Source organism: Acinonyx jubatus, chromosome D1, assembly GCF_027475565.1.
Source record: "Acinonyx jubatus isolate Ajub_Pintada_27869175 chromosome D1, VMU_Ajub_asm_v1.0, whole genome shotgun sequence".
In the NCBI taxonomy this organism is placed as follows: domain Eukaryota; kingdom Metazoa; phylum Chordata; class Mammalia; order Carnivora; family Felidae; genus Acinonyx; species Acinonyx jubatus.
The window spans coordinates 104366295-104389818 of NC_069390.1; the positions used below are offsets into that span (position 1 = coordinate 104366295).

Sequence of the window (23524 nt, forward strand, 5' to 3'; positions counted from 1 at the left end):
TTGTGTCAGACATGGTCATCACACTCCTTAAAATGCCTTGTCATCACTTTTATTTTCTGGCATCATCCTTTTCTGCAACATAACATTCCCAGTGCAGGCAAAATTCTTTCACGGTCTAAGGAATGATATAGGACTAGTCCACGGTTATTTCTCCCCCATCAGAGCATCTTCCTTAAACTGTATAGCTTAATGAAAATGGTTGTTTTTACTACTTCACTCATTCATTCAAAGCAAAGTTGTTGAAAAAAAATCATTAAGAGTGTAACTCTGCTTGGCACAAAAAAGAAAAGACAAAGCACAACCTTTAATTCCAAGAAGCATAAGCATGATAATAGTGTAGTGTAATGTGTGCTATGAAGAGAAGGAGCCACACGGGAAAGGCAGTATAAGTAAGGGGTTAAGAGCACTTGTTCTGGGAGCGCTTGGTGGCTCAGTCAGTTGAACATCTGACTCTTGATTTCGAATCAGGTCATGATCTCACAGTCATGAGATAGAGCCCCACGACAGGCTCTTAACTGATGGTGCAGAGCCTGCTTGGGGTCTCTCTCTCTGTCCCTCTCCCCACCCCTGTGCGCTCTCTCTCTCTCAAAATAAATTAAAAATAAACTGTAATTTAAAAAAAAAAAAAGAGAGACAGAGAACTGGTTCTGGAACACAGCTCCCAGTTTCCAAGTTTGGTCTCACTACTTACCATCTGTTTGAACAAGTTATTTAACATCTTTGTGGCTTGGTTTTCCCAACTGTAAAATGGGGTGTAAGGGAATCTACCTTGTAGGATTACTATTAAGATTTAAGTGAATTAGTAGGTGTAAAATGTTTAGATTAGTATCTGGTATAAAGTAAGCACTCAAAAATGTCATGCTACCACCACAGAAGGTACACTTAACCCTGTGTGTGTGGTTGCTGTGTAGAAGTAGCTAGGTAGGGGCGCTGGTGGCTTAGTCAGTTGAGCGTGCGACTCTTGGTTTCAACTCGGGTCATGACTTCACAGTTTGGTTTGTGAGATCGAGCCTGGTATCCAGCTCCACACTGACATTGCGGAGCCTGGTTGGGATTCTCTGTCTCCCTCTCTCGGCCCCTCCCCCCCCCTCAAATAATTAAATAGATATTTTTAAAAATTAGCTAGGTAAAGAGAAGTAAATTCAGAAAGATTTTCCGGAGGTAATTATTGACATAAAGATTTCTTTCCTCAACAAATTCTTATCAGGTATTTACTATACACCAGGAACTAGAGGAATACATGTAAAACAACAGAGGTTGGAACATATAGATGGAAAACTTCCTAGACAATGGGAACAGCAGGTTCAAAGGCATGAAGATGTGAGAGGTCCAGGCGCTCTTGGAAGTGCAAATAGTTCAGTGTGAGGGAGAACAGGGTGAGTGAGGGTTGAAGTAGGGCAGGAGAGAAGACAAAGAAGTGGGAGTGAGGCCTCAGATTGTAGGCAGCTTTGTATATCACACTCTGGCATTTGAAATTTATTACATAGACTTAGGAGCCAAGGAAGATTTTAAGCTGGGGAGTGACTGTGATCAGATTTGTGTTCTCACAACATTATTCTGGTGATATTAATCTGAGCAAACACAATTTTCTTTACAAAGCGAGACCTCCCTCAAACCTCCTGAGTGGAATGGTTTTTTTATGCAAATCAAAATTCATGGAATTTGAAATAAAAGCACTTACAAATTTGGAACTGAAAGTGAGTTTTCCACATGTGCAGTAGAAATAATACTTTGATTGGAGCATGAGATAGTATCTCTGCATAAAATAACCAACTCAGGCCTGGCCCTTCTGGATCTATCTCATATCCTTTCTGTGTCTCACTCATTCATTCAACTAACAAACATTTGTTGTGCTGGACAGGGCTCTAGGCTCTTGAGATACAACAACAAACAACAAGATTTCTGACCCATGGAAGACAAACATAAATCACATTAAACATAATAAATGAAATATTAAATGAAATGCATATTTCATAAATATTTTATTTTCATAAATATTAACTATTTCCTATTTAAGGAAATATTAGAAGGGGATAAGTATTATTGAAATTTAAAAAATGAAGCGGAGTAAGGAAAATTGGGATTGTCCCTTCATGATAGGAAACACAACAGCATGATTTCAACAAGGAATGAAAGGACTGCAAAGCCCTCTGTGACATAAAATTCATGACAAACTCTATGGTGGGTGAAGTCAGCACTACACATGGGTCTAAGCAGGGAGCCACCCCTGAAAAACTGTGTCTGTGCACACATATATCCATATATATATTAGAATGATTTAGGTACATATGTATTATATAAATCAAGACTTATAAAGCCTGTATAAGTCTGCTTTGAACAATGTGATGTGGACAAGGCTTAAAATGGGCTGGAACATTTTCTCCCTGTTACTTCCATAATAAACAATTCCGGAGTTTGGGGTTGTGTGTGTGTGTGTATGTGTGTGTGTGTGTTTTGGATAGCATCTCCTGCTTGGAACAGAGCCGGCCAAAGCCCCATTCTTCTACAACCTGTCCTGATAACAGCTCAACCCCACAGGAACCTCGATCTTTTTTTTTTTTAACCACAAAAACAAATAAACCCCCTTCAACCACATAGTATCATGCAGTGGTGTCCTTCATTACTAATCCGCCCTTTCTGTAGTCCTGACTCCAAGGGAAGAATGCCACCTACCGAATCATCCGCACCAGTCAGTTGGTCCTGCAAAGTGCAGCAACACTCAACTCGACCCGGGTCGGCTCCAAATCCCCTCCCTCTGATTATTCTTTGGCCTTAAAAAAATTTGCCACTATTTGGGCTGTCAGGAAGTTATGCTCTCGGCGCAGATATCTGATAAACACTTCCACATATTGTAGCCTTCTCAATGGCTAAGCCAAATTTCAGAGTGCTCTCTCTTGCCTGCATGTTCCTTAACTGCGCTTTCACGTTCGGAATGCCAGTGTCTCTGCAGCCGCAGACAGCGGAAACCGCTGGTGCAAATTGTGCAGGGTCCGCTGACCTGCGGCTGCAGAAGCCAACGAGGGCTACCCGAAAAGGCTAACGTTCGGGATTGCTCCAGAGGTTAAGCGACACTGGGGGCTGCTCAGTGTGCGCGAACGCGGCACCCTGAGACGCGCAGCTCCATCCCGAGGCTTTGCGGGTGGAGTAGGGGTGGGGGTGGGGTGCGGGTGGGGGCGACCCCTCTGCAGTCCGCCGAAAGCGAGGCGGGAGTCACCGCAACTCCTCCGTTCGGGCTGAGGTCGCCGCGACTGCGCCGCCGCACGCGCCGCCGCGTCGCTGACAGGAATGGGGGTCGGGTGCGCGTGGGCCGGGCGGCGGGAGAGGCGCGTGTCCGTGCCCTAGAGGTCCCCGTTCGTGACACGGGCCGGTGAGCTCCTGCGGGCTGGCAAGGTCAGTCGGTCGCCTGTACCCCTTGCAGAGCCGTGTCTGCAGAGAAAGACGCCCGGCCCCGCGCGCCGCAGTCCGAGGCAGCCGCTGGGAGCGCCGCGGCCGGGGGACGGCGGCCGGGGGCGGGTCCCCGCGCGGGGCGCCCGGCGCGGAGGGGGCGGGCCCGAGGCGGGGCGGGCCGCGGCGCGGACTGGCGGTCGCCGCCGCAATCGCCTGCAGCCCGCGGTGGTGAGCGCAGCGGCGGTGCATGGCCCCGACGGGAGGCGCGCCGCCCGCACCCGGAGCCCGGCTCGCAGCCTGAGCGCCGCAGCCGCCTCGGGCCCGCGCGTCCTCGCTCTGGCCGCCGTCCCGAGGACATGACCGCGTAGCCTCCTCCTGGGCTGGGCTCTGCGGGGAAGTCTTCTTCATGGAAGCGATGTCCCCCCAGCAGGAGACTCTAGGGGGGCAGCCGGGGCGCTCCTCTTCTCTGACAGGAGTGTCTCGGATCGCCGGAGGCCCCGGCACCAAGAAGGTGAGGACGCTGAGCGGCGCCCCCCGCCCGCCGCCGCCGCCGCCGCCGCCCCACTCCCCGCGCGCGCCCTCCGCGCCGCCACCGCCGCGCGCGAGCCGACCGCCTCGGGGATTTAACGCTCGAGGCTCGCGGCCCGCTGCGTGTGTCCCGGGACGTTCCCGCCTTCCCCGCCCTCACGGCGCCGCCGTCTCCCAAGTCACCCTGAGACCCCCGGGCCCTCAGCGTCTAGAGTCGTAATCGCTCCCGGAGCGGCCCCGCAGCCTCCCTCCCCGCGTCCGTCCGCCGCGGGGTTGGCGGCCCGGCTGCTCTTTCAGCCGGGCCCGCGGGCCGGCTTTGGGCACCGCCTGTCCCCCGTCCACCGCCCCCCCCCCCGAAACCCCCCGGCCGCTCACCGCCAGCAGACGGGTCAGCTTCTAGTCGTCAGGGCCCGCGCTGAGGAAGGTAGGAGGGCGGGCTGCGGCGCTCAGCCCCTCACCTGGACGCTGAGGCGCGGCCGCTGCGCGGGTTTTTGTGGGTGTTTTTGGAGGGGGGTGGTCGGTTCCTGCGCCCGCGCGGAGCTTCCGCCACGACTCCGGGTCCGTGGAGTGGTTGGTGGTCAGACCCGCAGGTATGGTTGGGATGCTAACGGTCTGCAAAGCGGGGACACGGTGGTTTGGGTCGGCCTGGAACCGGACTGGGTGGGGCCGGAGGGCTGCGGGGAGGGTCGCGGGGGCCGGGCACAGGGGCCTTCGTCCTGCGGGTTCCCCGGGCCGCGGCGGGGCCGGAGTGGGGCCCGGGCGTGGGCGTGGAGCGGCGCGGGGGTGCCCCGCCAGAGCCGGGAGGGGACGCGGGTGACAACTTGTAGCGTTCCGCTCCCGTGCACCCGGCCGCTATGCTGCGTGCCGGTACCGACCCGGCCGGGCGTCTTGGAAAGGTACCCGGAGCAAGTGCACGTGGCCTCGAGCCCCCGGCCTCTGCTGCAAGGCTCTCCGGGGACTGGATTTGGGGGTGTCTGGCAGCAGCCCTCGCCCTCCTCTCCTCTGCCCTCCCAGGACCTCCTGGTATCTGGCCTTTTATTGCCCTGTGTGTCGGTAGTGCCCTCCCAGCTTCTGTGGAAACACATGGGGATTAGAGGAGATCGCCGAACTCTTCCCAGAGAAATGCCTGGAGGCACTGCATTTATATTAGAGCCTGGAGGGGCTGCTCAGGCCTTCGTTTGGTGCGGATCTCACAGCCTTTCCTGAGTCTGCCCAGCAGGGTCCTGGGTTGGCTGAAGGTCCGTTGAGGAGAGTTGAGGTGGTTGTCCGGAGTATCGAAGGGAATGGGAGCTGCCAAGGACGTTGACCGTGTCGCGGAGCCACCTAGGAGTGCCCATGAACTTGGTGATTTATGTATGGGCTGTAGGGCTGGCCAGCCTTTGATGTATTGAGGCTATGGTTTGTCCTTGTCGCTCTTCCCCTTGCGAGGTGAGACACAGGGATAGCGTGTGTGTGTGTGTGTGTGTGTGTGTGTGTGTGTGTGTGTGTGTGTGTGAGGGGGGGGGGGAGAGAGGGGGGGGGGAGAGAGAGGGAATTTACCAGGCTAGCGCCACATTCAGGAAGGTAAATGAATGTTCAAAGTAATTGACACAGATTTTAAAGCATTTTTTTTTTATTCTTGCAAACTTAAGGAATTGGGAAAATTCGAAGATTTATATTCCTGGACAGTTGTCTTCCTTTTTTTACTAAGGGAAATTAAGCATACTGGCAAAGGGCTTTGGAGTAGCTTGAACATTTATCAAGTAGTACTTGTTGAAAAAATGAAAGGTTGCCTCCAGTCTTAAGCCATTGTCCTTAAGATGCTGTCCTTCATTATACATCATAATGGGTTGTCACATTACCAGCAGTTTTTTTTTCTTTTTCTTTATTAACTTAAAGGAAATAGATTTTGCTAACCTGGTCAGTCTACAGCTTTTTACTCCCTTTGGGGCAGAAATGAGGTTGAAGAACTGTTTTATTTTGCATTTAGTATTTTTTTTTCCAGAAAAGTGCATCTCTGCATATTTTAAACAGTAACAGGCATGCCTTGATTTCAGACCTCCATGTTAGCAATAGAAAGGAATAATAATAATAAACATTTCCAAAATGTAGCTCATAGAATCATTGCCATTTATACTGTTGTGGACTCCAGTCTTCATGTAACCCAAATATCCAACAGATTGATCTTTTTTATGTTTCATCTTGCCTTTTTGGTGTTTGGTAACTTTAGTGAGTCACAAGACTTCTAAAAAAGTCTACTCTGTGGTTGTAGTGTTAATTTCCAAGGCCTGGATCAATGTTGTTTAAATTGACAGTTACAATCAACATTATAAAACATTAACTAGAAAAAGAAATGGTAGCAAGTTAGTAATGATAAGTACAGTTTTGTAGTACTTCTTTTTCTCTATTTCATACATGTATGTGTATTTTGGGTAGTAATGTAAAATGTGTTTTTTTCTAATTGGCCAAAATTTTTAAAGACAAGTTTATTGGCCAAATCACTGTGGGGAATCAGTTCACCTGGCTTTTCTAGTTCTATTGCTCTCTTAATGATCTTGAGGAAATCACTTGTTTCGTTGTCCTCATTTGTAAAATGGGAATCAAAAGGGTAATGGTGCAGAAACTGCTTTGAAAAGCATATAGATGGAAATTGTATCCATTATTCTATGAAAATAAGGTGATCTTGAATAAGAGAACAAACAAAACAATAGCATCTTGCAAGCTAGTCATCCTGAGAGACTTTTAATCCAGTGTACTGCCATTGCTTAAAATATGGCTCACATTCCCAGAAATTAACTGTCAAGAAGGCAGTTTCATACAATGTGGTGAAATTTGGAGTGTGTTGACCTAGGTTCAAGTCTCTACTGTGTTGGTACTATCTTTCTGACCTAGGAAAATTACTTAAACTTAACCATCAGTTTCTTATTTATAAAATGAAAATAACAATAGTTAGTACCTATCTTCTCAAGATTGTTGGGAATATTAAATGTCAAATTGAGTGAATATTGTCATATAATAAGCATTCAGTATTAGCCCTAATTGAAGTTTCTCCCAAATTTGTAGTATACTGTGTGACACTTGTTTAAGCCAAAATCTCGGATTCATTTTTGACTCCTCTCATTTCCTTACTCTACAGCAACCTTCAGAAAGGCCAGTCAACCATTACTTCAAAGCGTTATCTTTAATTTCTCCACCTCACATCTACTGCTGCCGCTGTCGTCCAAGCCAAACCACCACCATCTCTCCCTTCTACCTTTGCAGAAACTCCCTAACCTTATCTAACATCTTTCTTGTTCTTCCCTGGCCCCATTTCCAGGCGCCAGGACTTTAAAAACATAAATTGTATTGCTCACTTGTTTAAAGTTCATAGTGGCTTTCCATCATATTTAGAATAAAATTCAGACTCCTTTTCTTAGCTTTCTCTATTTCTCCCACCTTATCTACCTTTTCTGTCTTGTGTATTCTCCAGCCACGTGGATCTTCTTTTTCACACATCAGACCTTCATATTCATTCCTCTTCATTACCTCTGCTTCTGCCACAGGTCTTTGCAATATTGACTTCCTCATGTTGTTCACGTGTTAGGTCCTAGAAGCCTGTTCTGACTGCCTAAGTGGAAGTTCCCTCTCAGTCATTCTGTGTACCTTCTGTTGTTGTTGTTCTGCTTTTTTTTGTTTTTTTTTTTTAGTGTTTATTTTTGAGAGGGGGAGGGGCAGAGAGAGAGAGGGAGACAGAATCTGAAGCAGGCCCTGGGCTCTGCACAGAGCCTGACGTGAAGCGTGATCTCATGGACCACGAAATCATGACCCGAGCTTAAGTCAGAAGCTTAACTGACTGAGCCACCCAGGCACCCCTCTACCTTCTGTTTTATTGTCATCTTAGCATTCATCCTTACCTATTTACTTATTTACTTCTTGTTATGTTACCTGATCCCTTCAGCAGATTGTGAAAACCATGAGAATAAGGCTCTTGTGTCGTTCAAGGCTGCCTCTCCATTGCTTAGGACAGTGCTATATATCAGGTACTCAATAAACATTAGTTGGTTTATGTACGACAATGAACAGGACAGATATGGCCCCTGTGTTCAGAGTTTTTTATGTGGACCAGAGTCAGCAAACCTTTTCTTAAGGGGCCAGAAGTAAATAATATAGGTTTGTAGACCGTAAGATATCTGTTACAGCCATCCACGTTGCTGTTATAGCAGATAAAGCTGTCATAGACAGTATGTAGTTGAGTGGGCATAACTGTGTTCCAGTAAAGCTCTACTTAGAAAAACAAGTGGTTGGGTCCCTGGTGTATAGTTTGCTGATCCCTGGCTTAGATCATTGCTGTTGATTTTTTCATTGACCCCTGGCTTAGATCATTGCTGTTCAATTTTCTGTGCTGATGAAACTGCTCTTGATCTACGATGTCCAGTTTGATAGCCACCAGCTACATGTGACTGTTGAGCACTTGAAATGTGGCTAGTACAACTGAAGAACTAAAAAAATTTTAATGGTTTCATTGAGCTATAATTGACATACAATAAACTGTACGCATTTAAAGCATATAAATCCATAACCTTTGACATATGTGTATACTTGTGAAACCACCACCGCAGTCAAGATAATGAACATATTTATCATCCCCTAACATCTGTGCTCCTTTCTAATTCCTTAGTTTCCTCCCCATTTCTAGCAACCATTGGTCTGTTTTCTGTCAATACAGGTTAATTTTCATTTTCAGTAATTGTATATAAATGAAATCATACTATGTATTTTTTTTTGGTGTGGCTTCTTTAATTCAATATAATTATTTGAAGATTCATCCATGTTTTTGCACATGTAAGTAGTTCACTTCATTGCTGAGTAGTATTCCATCATGTGGAGAAACCAGTTTGTTTATCCCTTAACCTGTTTAATAGATATTTGGGTTGTTTCCACATTTTGACTATTACAAATAAAGTTGCTATGAACATTCATGTACAAGTCTTTGTATGGACCTACGCTTTCATTTCCTTTGGGTAAACACTTAGAGGTTGAATGGCTGCATCATATTTTAGGTGTATGTTTAACTTTTTAAGAAACTGTCAGATTGTTTTCCAAAGTGGTTTTACATTCCCACCAACAGTGTATAAGAGTCTAATTTCTCCACATGTTTACCTACACTTAATTATCTTTTTGATTATAGTCATCTTAGAAGGTATAATGTAGTATTTCACTATGGTTCTGGTTTTCATTTCCCTAATGACCCATGTTGAGCATCTTTTTATGTGCTTGCTTGTCATCCATGTGTTCTTGTTAGTGAAGTGTCTATTCAAATATTTTGCCTAATTTTAGTTGGATTTTCAGTTTTCATGTTATTGAGTTTTGAGAGTTTTTTGTGTATTCTGGACTCACGTTCTTTATCAGATATGTGATTTATAAATGCTTTTTTCCTGTCCTGTGGCTGGTCATTTTATTCTTTTAACAGTGTCTTTCAAGGAACTGAGTTCTCAATTTTGATGAAATCCAAATTTGTCATTTTCTTTAATTTTACTTAATTATGATTTATTTGAATTTAAATTCAAGTTACCAGATGAGTCTAGTGGATAATATACTGGAAAGCACAGGTTGAGAGGAAGAGACAAAAACAACAATAATAACAAATTAATAAATGGTGATAACTGTTATTTAAAACAACAAATGTGATGCCAATTTAGACAAACATGGATGTGCAGCTAGGCCACTCTAGAATTAAGGTTTCAGGGAAAGCCTCTTTTAAGTGAGGCTTTACTCTTTTATGAGTGGAAACGAGATGCTGTAAAAAGATTTCAAAAAGTGGGAGCAATTATTTAAAGCTCCTGAAGCAGGAAAGAGTGTGATGCATTTCAGGAGCCAGTCTGTAGATGCTGTATAAGAAGCTACTCTCTTTATTTTAATAGCCACATTTATTATTTTAACCTGAAGCAGAATTTCTTACCTGGTTTATCCACCTTTATTCACTAGTCAGATAATTTGATTACTTCTAGAAAGCAAGGATTTTCTGTCACTTAGGCTCTTCAGAAGATACACAATAGATTTGTATACTAATTTCTAAAAATATGGTTCTAAAAGATAATAGAAACATAAGTGTATATATACGTGTGTGTGTGTATATATATATATATATATATATATATATATATATAATGCTTCTAGATAATGAATTCTCGATAAAACTCTGTATAAATCTTCTGGGTAATGTATCTTTGAAGATATCTACATTTGGGATAGAGCAGTTTTTATGAAATGAAATGGAAGCACATATTAGAATAATTTTGGTTAGGGATCACTTGTGTCATACTCAAGCACCCTCTTGGGTTTCATGTGTTAATTGAAAACTTCTTAAATAAGATGGGTGTTGGGATACAGAAGACAGACTTACAGGCGCAGAAAGTCAGTCAAAGCAATAGGATTTTAAAATAGCTCCAACATTTTAAAATGTGACAGCTGTTGTTGTACACTTCATTCTGTCTTTTCTTACTGCATTCTCTGGGTCCAGATCTGTTTATAGCAGCTCATGGTAGAACACCCACGAGAGCCAACTTTGGCCATGTGTGTGTGTCTTATGCTGGGGTTTGAATGAAACATCTTGGTGAGTAAGCTTTAGTTTTACTCTGTAATACTGAGAAAATATTGTATTTGTGGTTAAACCAGGATCCTACTGAATCCTTTTCCGGTGTTATTCACAAAGTGAATTTCATAAAATCAGGTACATGAAGTGGTTTTGGGTGAGAGGAGTCTGGAAGTATCAAGATCTGAATTAGATTAATGAAAAATGGCCTCTGTTATCACTGGTGTGAACTCTGAACTTGTGAATGTACTTTGTTTCTTTGTCTGTAAAATGGTGGTGATAATCCATGTCTTGTATATCTCAAGGTTGTTTCTTATGGGTCAAAAGAAGAAAGTATTTTCTGCACTTTTGAGAAAACTGAAGAAGCCAATTAGTATCTTTTAGCAGGTGGAAGGAGGGGTAAAGCAATAAAAAGAGTTTTATTTCATTGAATTTAATACAAGAATATTTACATGCAAATGAGTGAATGCTGTCTTATTGGGCTCAGGCTGCCATAACAAAATGCCTTAAATTGGGTAGTTTAAACATCAGACATTGATTTCTTACAGTTCTGGAGGCTCCGAATTCCCATGAACTCAGTGTCGGCCAATTCAGTTCCTGGTGAGAGTTTACTTTTGGCTTGTGATTGGCCATCTTCTTTCTGTGTCTTCATGGGAAGGGTTGGGGGAATCAGGGAAGGGAAGAGAGAGGAGGATGGAACTAGTTACTTCTGGTCTCTTCTTATAAGGGCACTAATTTCATCACAGGGGCCTCACTTTCATGACCTCCTTTAAACCTAATCACCTCCCAAAAACCCCACCTCCTAATACCATCACAATGGGAATTAGGGCTTCAACATCTGAATTTGAGGGGGACACGGACATTCAGTCCATAACACTGTCTTTCAAAGGGGTCACCCTTGAAGGTCATAAATGTCAAATAAGATGGAAACTTGAGCAGAAAGATAAGAATTTAATGTTTATAATGTATGGGATAGTAAAAATTTTAAAACCTCTTTATGTGAATGCCTAACTATATATAATACACATCAATGATATGAGGTAAGAATTATTAACCTATTTCTGCAGAAGAAGGAGCTGAGCTCTGCCAAGGCTACATGTAGTGAGCAGCAAAGCTGAAATTGGAACCAGATCTTCCAACTCTTTTTCTCTTCCTAACTAGATTATAGGTGCTGTTGTTGTTATTTATAACATTAGATATAGGAGAGAGTAGATCTGAATTCTATGTAACCAGCTGAGGAAAGCACATTTGAGAGGTTTTTATCCTGAGAGGTAATTTCATTCTTTGGGGAGCAGAGTCTGTCTCCAGTTTTTCCATCTACCATTGAATGTTATGTTCACTGCTGCCCTTAGGTAAACGTTAGGTAAATGCATTAGTCAGGGTTCTCCAGAGAAGCAGACCAATAAAAGTCCCATGATCTGTCATCTGTAAGCAAAAGACCCGGAAAAGTGTAGTTTAATTCACCACTGTCTTTTCCTGAGTCAAGAGGAGGTGAGATGTCCCAGCTTAACAGTGAGGCAGTAAAAAAGGGGCACATTTCTCCTTCCTCCACTCTTTGTTCCATGAAGGCCCTCCAGAGATTGAATGGTGCCCACTCAGTGTGGGGAAGGCAGTGTGCTTTATTGAATCCAATGAGATAAATGGTGATCTCATCCAGAAAGAGTTCACAGACATACCTAGAAATGTTTAATCTGGGAATCTGTGGACAATCAAGTTGACTGATAAAGTAAATCATCACAATAAATATGAACCAATAGTGACAATCAATGCTACAATCATTGGTCTGATTACGTTGGAAATGTGTAATTTTTATGCCTTGGTAGCTGTCATTTTCAGAAGTTTTATTTAAGGCACTTGTTGTACTTCCGGAGTTCCTCAGCCAGGCCTATTTGTCACGGTGATCTATCAGTCTTGCTTGCTGTTGGAAAGCTTGGCATATTCCCCAAACTTCTAGAACTGCAGTTCCAAGTTATATGTGGGTGCAATGAATTCTGTGCCTCAGATGATTCCACTATGGACGGTAACATGTTTGGGAAACCCAGTTGAAACTCTCTCAATTCAGAAAACATTTTATATCCTGAATCTTTTTTTAAATGTTCATTTAACTTTGAGAGAGAGAGAGAGCACATGTTAGTAGGGAAGGGGCATAGTGAGAGGAGAGAGAGAGCATGTGTATGAGTAAGGGAGAGAGAGAATCCCAACCAGGCTCCACACTATCAGCACAGAGCCCGATGCCAGGCGCCATCCCACAGACTGTGGGATCATGATCAAATCCAATGAGTCAAAATCAAGAGTGAGACTCTGAACCTACTGACCCACCCAGGAGCCCCTTATGTCCTGAATCTTGAGTATAGGAAGACATTACATATGCTTCCTGGTTATTCCATTTCATACGCTTCCTATAACTATGCTTCTATAGTTATTTTTATTTAAAATGTGAGCACAATATTGCAATTTAACATGGCAGAAGAAAAATTATTTTTTTTCTGAATCTAACATTCATATGTTAGGACAGAATAAATTATGTTTTTATGGAATAAAACTTAGGACAATCTTATTTTTACACATTGATATAAAAAGTAATGGGGCGCCTGGGTGGCGCAGTTGGTTAAGTGTCCGACTTCAGCCAGGTCACGATCTCGCGGTCCGTGAGTTCGAGCCCCGCGTCGGGCTCTGGGCTGATGGCTCAGAGCCTGGAGCCTGTTTCCGATTCTGTGTCTCCCTCTCTCTCTGCCCCTCCCCCGTTCATGCTCTGTCTCTCTCTGTCCCAAAAATAAATAAACGTTAAAAAAAAAATTTTTTTTTAAAGTAATTACCAATTTAGGGGCGCCTGGGTGGCTCCGTCGGTTGAGCGGCCGACTTCGGCTCAGGTCATGATCTCGTGGTCCGTGAGTTCAAGCCCCGCGTCAGGCTCTGTGCTGACAGCTCAGAGCCTGGAGCCTGTTTCGGATTCTGTGTCTCCCTCTCTCTCTGACCCTCCCCCATTCATGCTCTGTCTCTCTCTGTCTCAAAAATAAATAAACATTAAAAAAAATTATTAAAAAAAAAAGAAAAAAGTAATTACCAATTTAAAGTAAAATAGTCAGTCTGGAGAGTTGCAACTTAATGGACTTGAGTATTCACAAGTCACAGATACCTAAATAGTGCAGTTGTTGCTTTCATTAGTGAAGTGAAGATTGTTGTGAAGCAGTTTCTCACTGTCCGTTTTGTCCCGGGTCTGGTTTGGTGGAATGTGTGTGGACAGAAGGTGTAACATGTTCCGTGGACCAGGAGAGGTGAGACGGCTGATGGCGCCTGCAGAAAATGGGCCTTGAGTAACCGAGGTGTCTGAATTCCTTCATAGTTCTTATCTTGCCTCCAGGACTTGGTGGCTGTGCTTCGCAAAGTAAAGATATCTTCTGCCTTAAAGGACCACGTAACAACATAACAAAAATATGTGATTATACAGCTTGCCTTCCTGGGAGTTATCCGTAGCTGAAAATGTACTAGATTTCAATTTAAATTGCCACTAACGTGTTATAAACTACAGTGTCACAAAAATGAGTGGGTATGTAGCATCAGGGTTATGTATGTGCATGTATACACGCACTCGTGTACATAGTGCTTTGAAGAAATGTATGTACATCACATTACTGTGATCTGTTGGAGTTTCATGACTCATGCCTCTCATGTCTCCAGAGCATTTAGCAAAAACCTCTGCTACAGGGTGAATGTTTGTGCCCTTTCTCCAAATTCATGTTGAAGGCTAACCCCCAGGATTAGATGCCGGGGCCTTTGGGAGATAATTAGGTTAGATGAGGTCACAAGGGCAGAACCCTCATGATGGGATTAGTGCCCGACTAAGAGACCAGAGAGCTTGCTCTCTCTGTGTGTTTCTCTGTCTCCCCATATGAGGTGACAGCTAGAAGACAGCCTTCTACAAATGAGAGAGAGAGGGTCTTCACCAAGAACTGAATCTGCTAGTACCTTGACCTTGGACTTCCCAGCCTCCAAAACTATGAGAAATCGGTGTCTGTTGTTCAGACCACCAGGTCTATGTTATTTTGTTATAGTATCCTGAACATCCTGCCTCTAAGATAAACTTTTGTTGAGAGGAACGTCTGCTCTCCCGTTCTTCCTGTTGGTATCTCAAGTGTTCTAGATCACAGGGACTCTGCAGATGCCGGTGTGTGCAGAAAGCCTGCGCGGTGAATGCTCAGTTTGGTAGTAGCAACTGCAGCGGTTTTTCTGAAGCAACCTTGGATGGGGGTGGGGTTCAGCCTTTGTTTACTTATGAAGACTTGGCTACAGTGTGGGAGGCTGGAAAGGGAGCAGAGGAAGCTGCCCCCTGTCAGCCACCAATAATGGGGCTTGCAGGCAACACGGCCCAGTTTATTTTATAATTTTGTTTCAGTCTTATTTTCCTTATCTAGGACAAGTTTAGATTAGAAACATCCGACCAGCAGCAGAAATAGGCCTGTCAGCGCTGTATGTCAGCGCTGTGCTGGGCAGCCTTGACCTAATTTTGACGGACAGCTGTCACATGGCACAACTGAAAGGTAACACCTATTTCTGGATGTTTGGTCACTTGTGTAGGGACTCTGAAAATGGAACATATGTGTGCCCACATCAGCTCACATTTCAGAGATCTGGAAAACCCAGCTGCTCTGTGGCCTTTTGCCTTCCTTGTTTACCTGGGTCCTAATTTACACCTAGGAGAGTGTCTGTATTTTCTCTTCCACCCCTGCATTCGTCTTCTTGAACCTCAGCTTTGGCAATAGTCATTACCTGGTTATTCTCTGTCTGAATCTAGATAGACCTGGGCCTGTTTTCTATTCTCATTTTATACATTCTTGGTTTTTTTGTTTTGTTTTGTTTTGTTTTTTACTATGATGGTTTTTGGACTTGATTACTATACTCTTCCCCTGTGCATGAGAAAAGTCAGAGGGGGCTGTAATGGTAGAGCCAACCATTAGAGCTGTGTGAGATACACTCAGCCCCTTAGCCTTTGGGCAGGTAGATGGGTACCAGGGCAGCCGCAGAACCTCTTTGTTTACCATAGTGTGCCATGGATGTGTAAATAATATCACATTGTATGGGCCATGATGTGTATGATGTATGGAAAAGATGTAGTGAAGCCCTGCCTTGTAAGGGGTTATGAGGGAGAGGGCATTGGTGTTTGACCCTGTCTACTCCAGGATGCTCCCGAAAAGGAATGTGTCGGACCAGAGGTTGAAACTGGTGACTTTGCCACAAAAGAATGTCCAGCCAACTTCAGGGCCCTCACTGATACTCCAGAAGCCCTATGGGTCCGGTGGAGGCAGAGGAACAAAGAATAATGTGTAAGGGGAGTCCTACCATCCTCATATTTATGTATGTAGAGTACGTATGCACTCTGAAGCACTCCTCTATATGTTACACTGTCACATCACAGTGCTTTCCAATCAGAGGTCTCGCACATATAATCTTATTCTGTTCTTTGTGGTAGGTGGGACAGTTATGTCATCTTACAGAGAGGACTCAGAGGTTAAGTGCTAGAAACAGGGTGCAGAATTTAGGTCCAGTGCCTCCTAACTCAGAGCCCATTCTTCTACATTACATAGATTCTCATGTTTATTGTTCTATTTCAAAGTGGTTGCCTCCTAGAAAGAAGAAATACAGCCAAAAGTAAAAACATTACTTAATCTCCGAAAAGAGCTTCTATTCTTGTACAACAGTCTACCGTGATGACATTTGTTTTAATCAAATGCTCACATTGATTCTGGGTAGGACAATTGTGAGTAAATAGAAGGTCATTCACATCACAGACCAACCTGCCAGTAGTGAGAAGCTTCAGCTCACCCAGCGGTCAAAACACGGTGGCAATACTAGGACCTAGAAGCAAGGCAGAAGGTTAAAATTAATGTTCTTGTTTCCTTGCAGAGCCAGTGTCTTTGAGGTATGTCTCCACAAATTAAAAGCTGCCTGTGTGTTGGGAAGACCAGATTATTGCTTGCAAAATTGTACAGACCATTCACAAAAGGATTAGCTTTGTCAAATTCGAATAAGCTAATTTGTAAACTTGATTCTTTTTTCTAGCCTTGAAACTTAAATGCTTTAAAAGCTTTCCTCAAAGCCCTTGTTTTGATGCTATGGTCATTTTAAATGTTTGAAAGCGACTTCACATTTGACTTAAATTCAGTGGAAATGCTTGGATTTTTTTTGTTATAAAAGTGACTGTCACAGAAGAAAGTATGAAAACTTGCAGTTTATCTGACTTAAATCTTTCATCCTGCTCCTTTCTTTTGAAAGGCCTTCTTTTCCTATAATCTCTGTGAGAACTAAGGATGACCAGATTCGGAGTGATTTAGAGGTCCAAAACTCATACGGTATCTCTTGGTTGATATGAAGTTAAACTTCAAGTGAGGGACTACATGCAGGTTTTTATGTAAACAGTGTTTTCTGAGTTGTTGAAAATAAAAGAACAGAACTTTTTTTCTTCAGTTACCTGTTTACAATTTCATTTTCCTGCATAGACATGCTTGTATTACCACCTTGAACTCTCATACAGGCAGTGTTAAGTCGCTGACTTCAGATACTGCTACTGAAATTTTACTGCATGAAAATAGTGAGGCTAGGGCGCCATGGAGGGGAGGGGGGAGGAGGGGGAGGGAGGGCCGGTGGCAAACCCCAGTAGACAGGTGGGCATACTCCTCAGATCTCTGAGGAATTCAAATGGAGAGCCACTCAAACAGTTGGTACAAAAACATGTTGAACAAAATGCAAACAATTTTCATTTTCTTATATGCTACTACAGATGATTCTTATACAAATAAAGAAAATTATGGCTCTTGGTTGTGAACCAGTTTGCTGGGATGGAACCCAGTGTTTTAGTAGTTTGGTATTTAGCTCTTTTTTTTTCTTTTTCATAGTTTTATTGAGCTATAATTCACATACCATACAGTTCACTCATTTAAAGTATATGATTCAGTGGCTTTTAGTCTATTGCAAGAATTGTGTATCCATTGTTACAGTCAGTTTCAGGACATTTTCATTACCCCAAAAAGGAACACCATGCCCCTTCATCATCACATCCCAGTCACCTTATATCCCCAAACTCTGGGCAACCACTAATCTACTTTAAGTATGTAGATTTGTTTATTCTGGATTTTTCATATGCATGGGGTCATATGATATGTGGTCCTTTGGGACCTGACTTTTAATTAGCAAAATGTTTTTAAGATTCATTCATGTTGTTACACATGTCACTACATCTTTTATTGCCAAGTAATATTCCATTACATGGATATACCACATCGTGTTTATTCATTCGTCAGTTGATGGACACTGGGGTTATTTCCACTTTTTAACCATTATAAATGATGCTGCTGTGAAGATTCATGTGCACGTTTTGTGTGGATTTGTTTTCATTTTCTTGAGTATGTACCTGGAGGAATAGCAGGATCATATGGTAACTCTGTGTTTAGCCATTTGCAGAACCTCTGAACTATTTTCCAAAGTGACGGCACCATTTTACATTCCCACCAGCATTTTATGAGAGTTCAATTTATCCACATCTTCAGTAGCACTTCTTATGTCTTTTTTATTACAGCCATCCTAATGAGTATAAAATGATAGTTCATAGTTTTGATTTGCATTTTCCTGATGGCTTATGATGTTGAGCATCTTCTCATATACTTATAGGCCATTTGTGTATCTTCTTTGGAGAACTGCCTATTCATATTGTTTGCCCATTGTAAAATTGGAGTATTTATCTTTATTGAATTGTGGCAATTCAGTAACAATTCTTTATATACAAATCCTTTGTCAAATTTTCTTCCATTCTGTGGGTTTTCTTTTCACTTCCTTAACAGTGTCCTTTGAAGCACAGAAGTTTTTAATCTTGACAGTGTCTAAGTTATCTGTTCTTTTTCTTTTGTTGTTTGTGCTTTCGGTGTCATATCTAAGAAACCACTGCCCAATCCATAGTCACAAATATTTCTGCCCATGTGTCTTTCTAAAATTTTTTTACAATTTCAGCTCTTTTAGATCTTTGATCCATTTTGAGTTAATTTTTATATATGGTGTGAGGTAAGATCCAACTTAATGCTTTTGCATGTGCCTAGCCAGGTGTCTTTGTACCTTTTGTTGGCAGGTAATTAACTTTAATCAGCAGATGTTTACCATGTAGCTCAAAGAGGTACGTCAACAACACTATGTCAAAAGATGTAGTTTGTGTTGTAGAAGGATGGCTCATAACTATACAGCTCACAGCAAATGCTTACATTTGCTTAATGATAGCATTCCAGCAGAGCCCCTTAAAGGTTTATTTGTTTTTCTGCGAGTGTGTATTTAGGGATAGCGATATAGGTATGGAGAATAGTAGGTTTTAAAATTCATATAAAGCTTTCATTTATTGAGTGCATACTTTGTGCCAGGCTTTGTAATAGGCTTGGGGAATGCAGAGATAGACCTACCACAGAGCAGAATTGCAGTAAATAATTGTTGAAGGACAGGAAAAAGTTGGGAAGAGGCTATAATCCCTACCCTCTAGAAAGTGGCAGAAAGATAAATAGTATAACACGAGATGCCATAACTGAGGTGCAGTATGTGAAGCAAGATAGGAACACAGAGAATTGAACACATAGTGAATCCAACTGAGATGGAAAGCAACTTGTAGATTAGCTGCTAATGTTGTGCATTATTGAAATACCAAAAAAATGAATTGCAAGCATTTGGTTCTTATTTTCAATTATGATCTCTATTTCACTTTTGGCAGAATGGATTTTTCCCTTTTTTACTAAATATAACTGCAGAGGAGACAGCTTAGGAAACCAAAGATCTAATTACTTTCTTGTGTTCCTGTTATATTTCCCTAATTGCTGTTAGTAAAAAGAGCCATTTTTAAAATTTAATTGCATTTCTTCCCTTTTACAATTTCTCACAAGGTCCTCTTTATCTTTCCCAATTAGAGGTGGAGGGGTAAGTAAATGCTACTTCATGTTTGTTTGTTTTTTAGCTCATACAAAATTCTTGTTTAGTTTTTTGGGCTCTTGAATACTAAGTAAATGGTACACTATTAATAAAATAATTCCCAAAAGATTAATGCAGTTTATTTTTTAACCTAATATGTATTTTATATTTTAAAAAGATTACCTTTTTACTTTTGTTTATTTTTAAATGTTTATTTATTTTTGAGACAGAGAAAGAGCATGAATGGAGGAGGGTCAGAGAGAGGGAGACAGAATCTGAAGCAGGCTCCAGGCTCCGAGCTGTCAGCACAAAGCCCGATGCGGGGCCCGAACTCACAGGCTGTGAGATCATGACCTGAGCCAAAGTCGGATGCTTAACCGACTGAGCCACCCAGGCGCCCCAAAAGATTACCTTTTTACAATACTCACTTTCAGAATGACATCCAGTATTTATGAGGTCATCTAGATAGGAACATCAAACACGTGGGCATTCTGAAAAATCATGCTGTAAATTGTGATTTTTAAGCTAACAACAAAAAGCACTGTCTTAAACCTACCCTGTTTTCTGTGAGGCAAAGAATCATAGTTTTTCCTGTCATTGAACAACTGAAATTTGTTGATGTTGGGCAAGTATAGCCTCAACCTGTCCTGACAAGTTTGCACTGTAATCTATTTGTAAAGGAATCAGTAGTCTCATTCTATTTCCATGCATTGTCTTTCACGCAGTTGTTATAAACAAAAAGAAAATCCAGGTCTTTATTGCCTGAGAACAGAGTCTCTGATAGATAAGTGAATTTGTTTCGAAGTCACCATTGGCCCTTTGTTCTGCTGCACTTTTGAGCCAAAGAAAGAGATCTGTGTATGTTTAACTAATTGATACCTAAATCTATCTATTAAACTCATATTGGCCATTCTTAAGATTTTTAATTACTTACAAGAGGAATGAATCCTGTGAATCTTAAATTGGCAAATGTGATGTTTATTTCCATGCATATCTAAGGTGAATCTTTGGTGGACACTTAACATGAGAATATCAAAAATAGAAGGGACCTAAGAACCTATGTAGTCCAGATTTTCTGATTTTCTGGATTGGGAAATGAAATGCCCAGAGGAGTGACTGAATTGCCTTGGATGTTGCATTTCTCAATAGCGGTAGAGTGAGTCTCGCTACAAACAATTGGATCTCAAAAATAATACTTTTTCCGTGGTTTGATCACACTCTTTGCGTGTGAATCCACTAGATGAGGTGGACACACTCTGCATTGGACTCCTCATACATCTGACGGTTTTATGACTAAGAAAACACAGTATAATTAGTGTGTGTATGAATGGTCCTCTACATTAAGTCTCCATGAAAAACTCCTATTTTAAAAGCACAGAAGAAAATTTGTCACCCTTCTTTGACTATTCGTTCTCATGTTTAGCAGCCATCACTCTCAGGAAGATTTCCTTATGTCAGAAGGTTTTAAATTTGGGGTCTGTGAATCCCCAAGGAATCCATTTTATGTGGGTTGATGAACCCCTTGAAAAATTGTGTGCAGAACTTAATTCACAGCTTTTGTAAATTCCTCAAAGAACCACTACCCAAGACCAACCTGGATTTCTTTTTGCTTTATCTTCCTTGGATGATGCTTTCTATCCTCTGTATTATGACTGCATTAATTTGGAGATTATTACTGTTTACAAATGAAGAATTTCAGGTCATTTTAGCCTTTCTCACAGATTCCTCTTACCCCCACATTTTAAATCATATTTATGGCTATCTTTTGAATCCTTTCCAAATTCTTTGTAAACCTGAAAGGCAAGGAGCTCAGAATGAGAAATCGTTTATTAATGAAGATTTTGTTAGGAGCTTGGATCTGGGGACAGTGGTGTCAGAGGGTTAGGGGCCTCAGAAGTAAGTCTGCTGAGATAAATACAGGAATGTGGTTCCCACTAAGGTAGACTAGGCAGACCCTAAGGTCAAAACGGAGGATAAGGAGCCCAGGTAAAACTTAAAGGATTGGGCACATTTCAAAGTTCGAAGCATGGTAAATAGATACTGAATAAAGGGAGTCAGGAAGATTGGGAGTATGAATCTAGCCCAGACCTAAAGGTGAAACAGAATCCTGTGGAAAATCTGCATGTGAACAGATTGCTACCTTTCTTAGTAAAATCAACCAGTCTTTTACTATTGAGACTCTTCACATCAGGACAGGCCACTGGACCTTGTGGCACAAATACTTGTCTCCCAGATTTTCCTTCTTCCTGCCACCTCTGCGGTCACACTGGCCTCGGAATGGTGGATTCAGGAGAGTTAGGTTCCCAAGAGATGTGAGTAATGGAAACAGTGGGATGGGGCTTACAGCTTAAGATAGAAAGTAGGTTATCAGAATCACAGACTTTTCTGGGAATCTAATGAAAATCGTGGGCTTTCTCTCCAGAAGGAAGGCACTATATACATACTGTGTAAAAAAGAAAATTAAACAGTTTAACCCTCCCTGAAACCCATTCATGGTTAGTAACTTCTGATTGAGAAGAATGGTATTCTATATTTCGTACCCATTTGTTTCCTGTCCTTTACCTTTATTCATGGTTTATTATTTCAGTTGCTATCTGAGCCATATTAAGGAGAATTCGGCATAGAGTTTCCACATGTGAACCAAAAGATTAATGGGGTGGGGGGGGGATCGACAACACTGAGGCATGACACTGGTAACAACAGTAACTGGGTAGAGATCCTGGGACATGGTGAATTTGGGGGATAAGAATTGTATCCCCTTCTCACTGGATTATTCTTCCTGTGTTCCTAGGCTAGGATCTAGGTTTTATTTTACTAGCTAAGAAGTAGTTCCTTTATGAATAATGTAATGAGGTACTGCCACTGAGCCAGTTACGTTTTCTCTGGTTCCTGTTGGAGCATACCCAGTTCCCAGGATGGCTGGCCTGGGTCCTCCAGCAGTCGGTGAGCCCTCTGGCCAGGACGGGGTGGGGAACAGAAGAGTGTCCACAGCCTGTGCCTTGCTTATGGCTCGTTATGACTCTGTTGGTGATTTTACTCATCCGTATCTGGCAGCACGCCCTCTGACTCTATCTAGACTTGTTAAATATAAAAGACTGAATTTAGAGAGTACTTATCTGAATAATCCAAGTTGAATAAATCCCCATTTACCATAAATTTTAGGTCCTTGAAACAGAGTACTTGAATTATCCAGTTAATCCTATGTTTATATACCAGTTAGAAAAGAAAAAAGTGTTCTTTTGGTTTTTTTTTAAGTTCCAGCAAAAAAAAAATCTGTGTGGAAGAAGGGATTCCCAGATGTGTAAATATTTAAATTTAAAGGTCTATGAGATGTATAAGAATCTAGTCTCTTTTGCTTTAATTTTTTTTTTCCTCCCTTTACTTGACCTTTTCAAATCCTGATTCCCCTTGAAGCCCAGTTTGGGGCCTACCCTGCCTATGAAATAGAGATAGTGGAACCTACCTACTCAGATGACATTTAGGGGTATAAATGAGATAATCCAGTCCTGCCTTTAGCACAGGGCCAGGTACATAATAAGTAATATTATCTGTTAGCTGCAATTGATGATAATGGTTATGATCAAATACTCTGATCAACATTTAACCTCCTTATTCTCTATTCATAAAAAATATTTACTGCCTGTTCCACTTCTTGACACGTACTATTCTAGTTTAGATGTGATTATCTCTGTAATGAGACTGCAAACTCTTGGAGAGGCAAGGATCGGCAATACAAAATTTGCTAAATTGGTTTGAAAGTTGGCATTTACTTGCTTTAGAAGTCACGCGGTCTTCATTTTGATTTTTTTTTTTCTCAACAGAAAATGAAAACACTAGCAGAAAGGAGGAGGAGTGCGCCATCTCTTATCCTGGATAAAGCTCTACAAAAAAGGCCCAGTACCAAGTAAGTAAATAGCTTTGTAGTACACATTTGGCAAGTGCTACGTTTTTCTTTTTTTTTTTTTTCAATGTATGGGGTTTTTTGTTTTTTATCAGCACCAGAATTCTCTGTTTAATAATAGAAAATATGACTTCTGTTCTGATATTATTTAAGAAGGGCTGTATTTTATGTGAATCATAAAGCCTTTTAGAGCTGGTCTGTGATCAGATGCAAGAATCTCACAGCAC

The 23524-nt window shown here is 42.1% G+C and overlaps 2 protein-coding genes across 10 annotated transcripts in view; one reads left to right on the plus strand and one right to left on the minus strand.

The window, feature by feature from the left end:
- POU2AF2 (POU class 2 homeobox associating factor 2) overlaps positions 1-4655 on the minus strand; it is a 483397-nt gene extending 478742 nt beyond the window's left edge. For 3 of the 5 annotated variants that reach the window (XM_053204129.1, XM_053204130.1, XM_053204128.1), the window contains exon 1: positions 4291-4463. The gene's annotated coding sequence lies outside the window, so the exon portion shown is untranslated. Of the gene's footprint in view, positions 1-4290 lie in introns of all 5 variants that reach the window. The other 2 variants (XR_008290705.1, XR_008290706.1) reach the window with 1 other exon arrangement.
- ARHGAP20 (Rho GTPase activating protein 20) overlaps positions 3281-23524 on the plus strand; it is a 125157-nt gene continuing 104913 nt past the window's right edge. Inside the window, exons 1-2 of one of the 5 annotated variants that reach the window (XM_027036465.2) lie at positions 3281-3390; positions 23218-23300. In XM_027036465.2, coding sequence (XP_026892266.1) covers positions 23221-23300 — 80 coding nt within the window. In that variant the 5' untranslated portion in view covers positions 3281-3390; positions 23218-23220. Of the gene's footprint in view, positions 3391-3581; positions 3899-3999; positions 4340-4375; positions 4506-23217; positions 23301-23524 lie in introns of those variants that run through there. The other 4 variants (XM_027036462.2, XM_027036463.2, XM_027036464.2 and 1 more) reach the window with 4 other exon arrangements.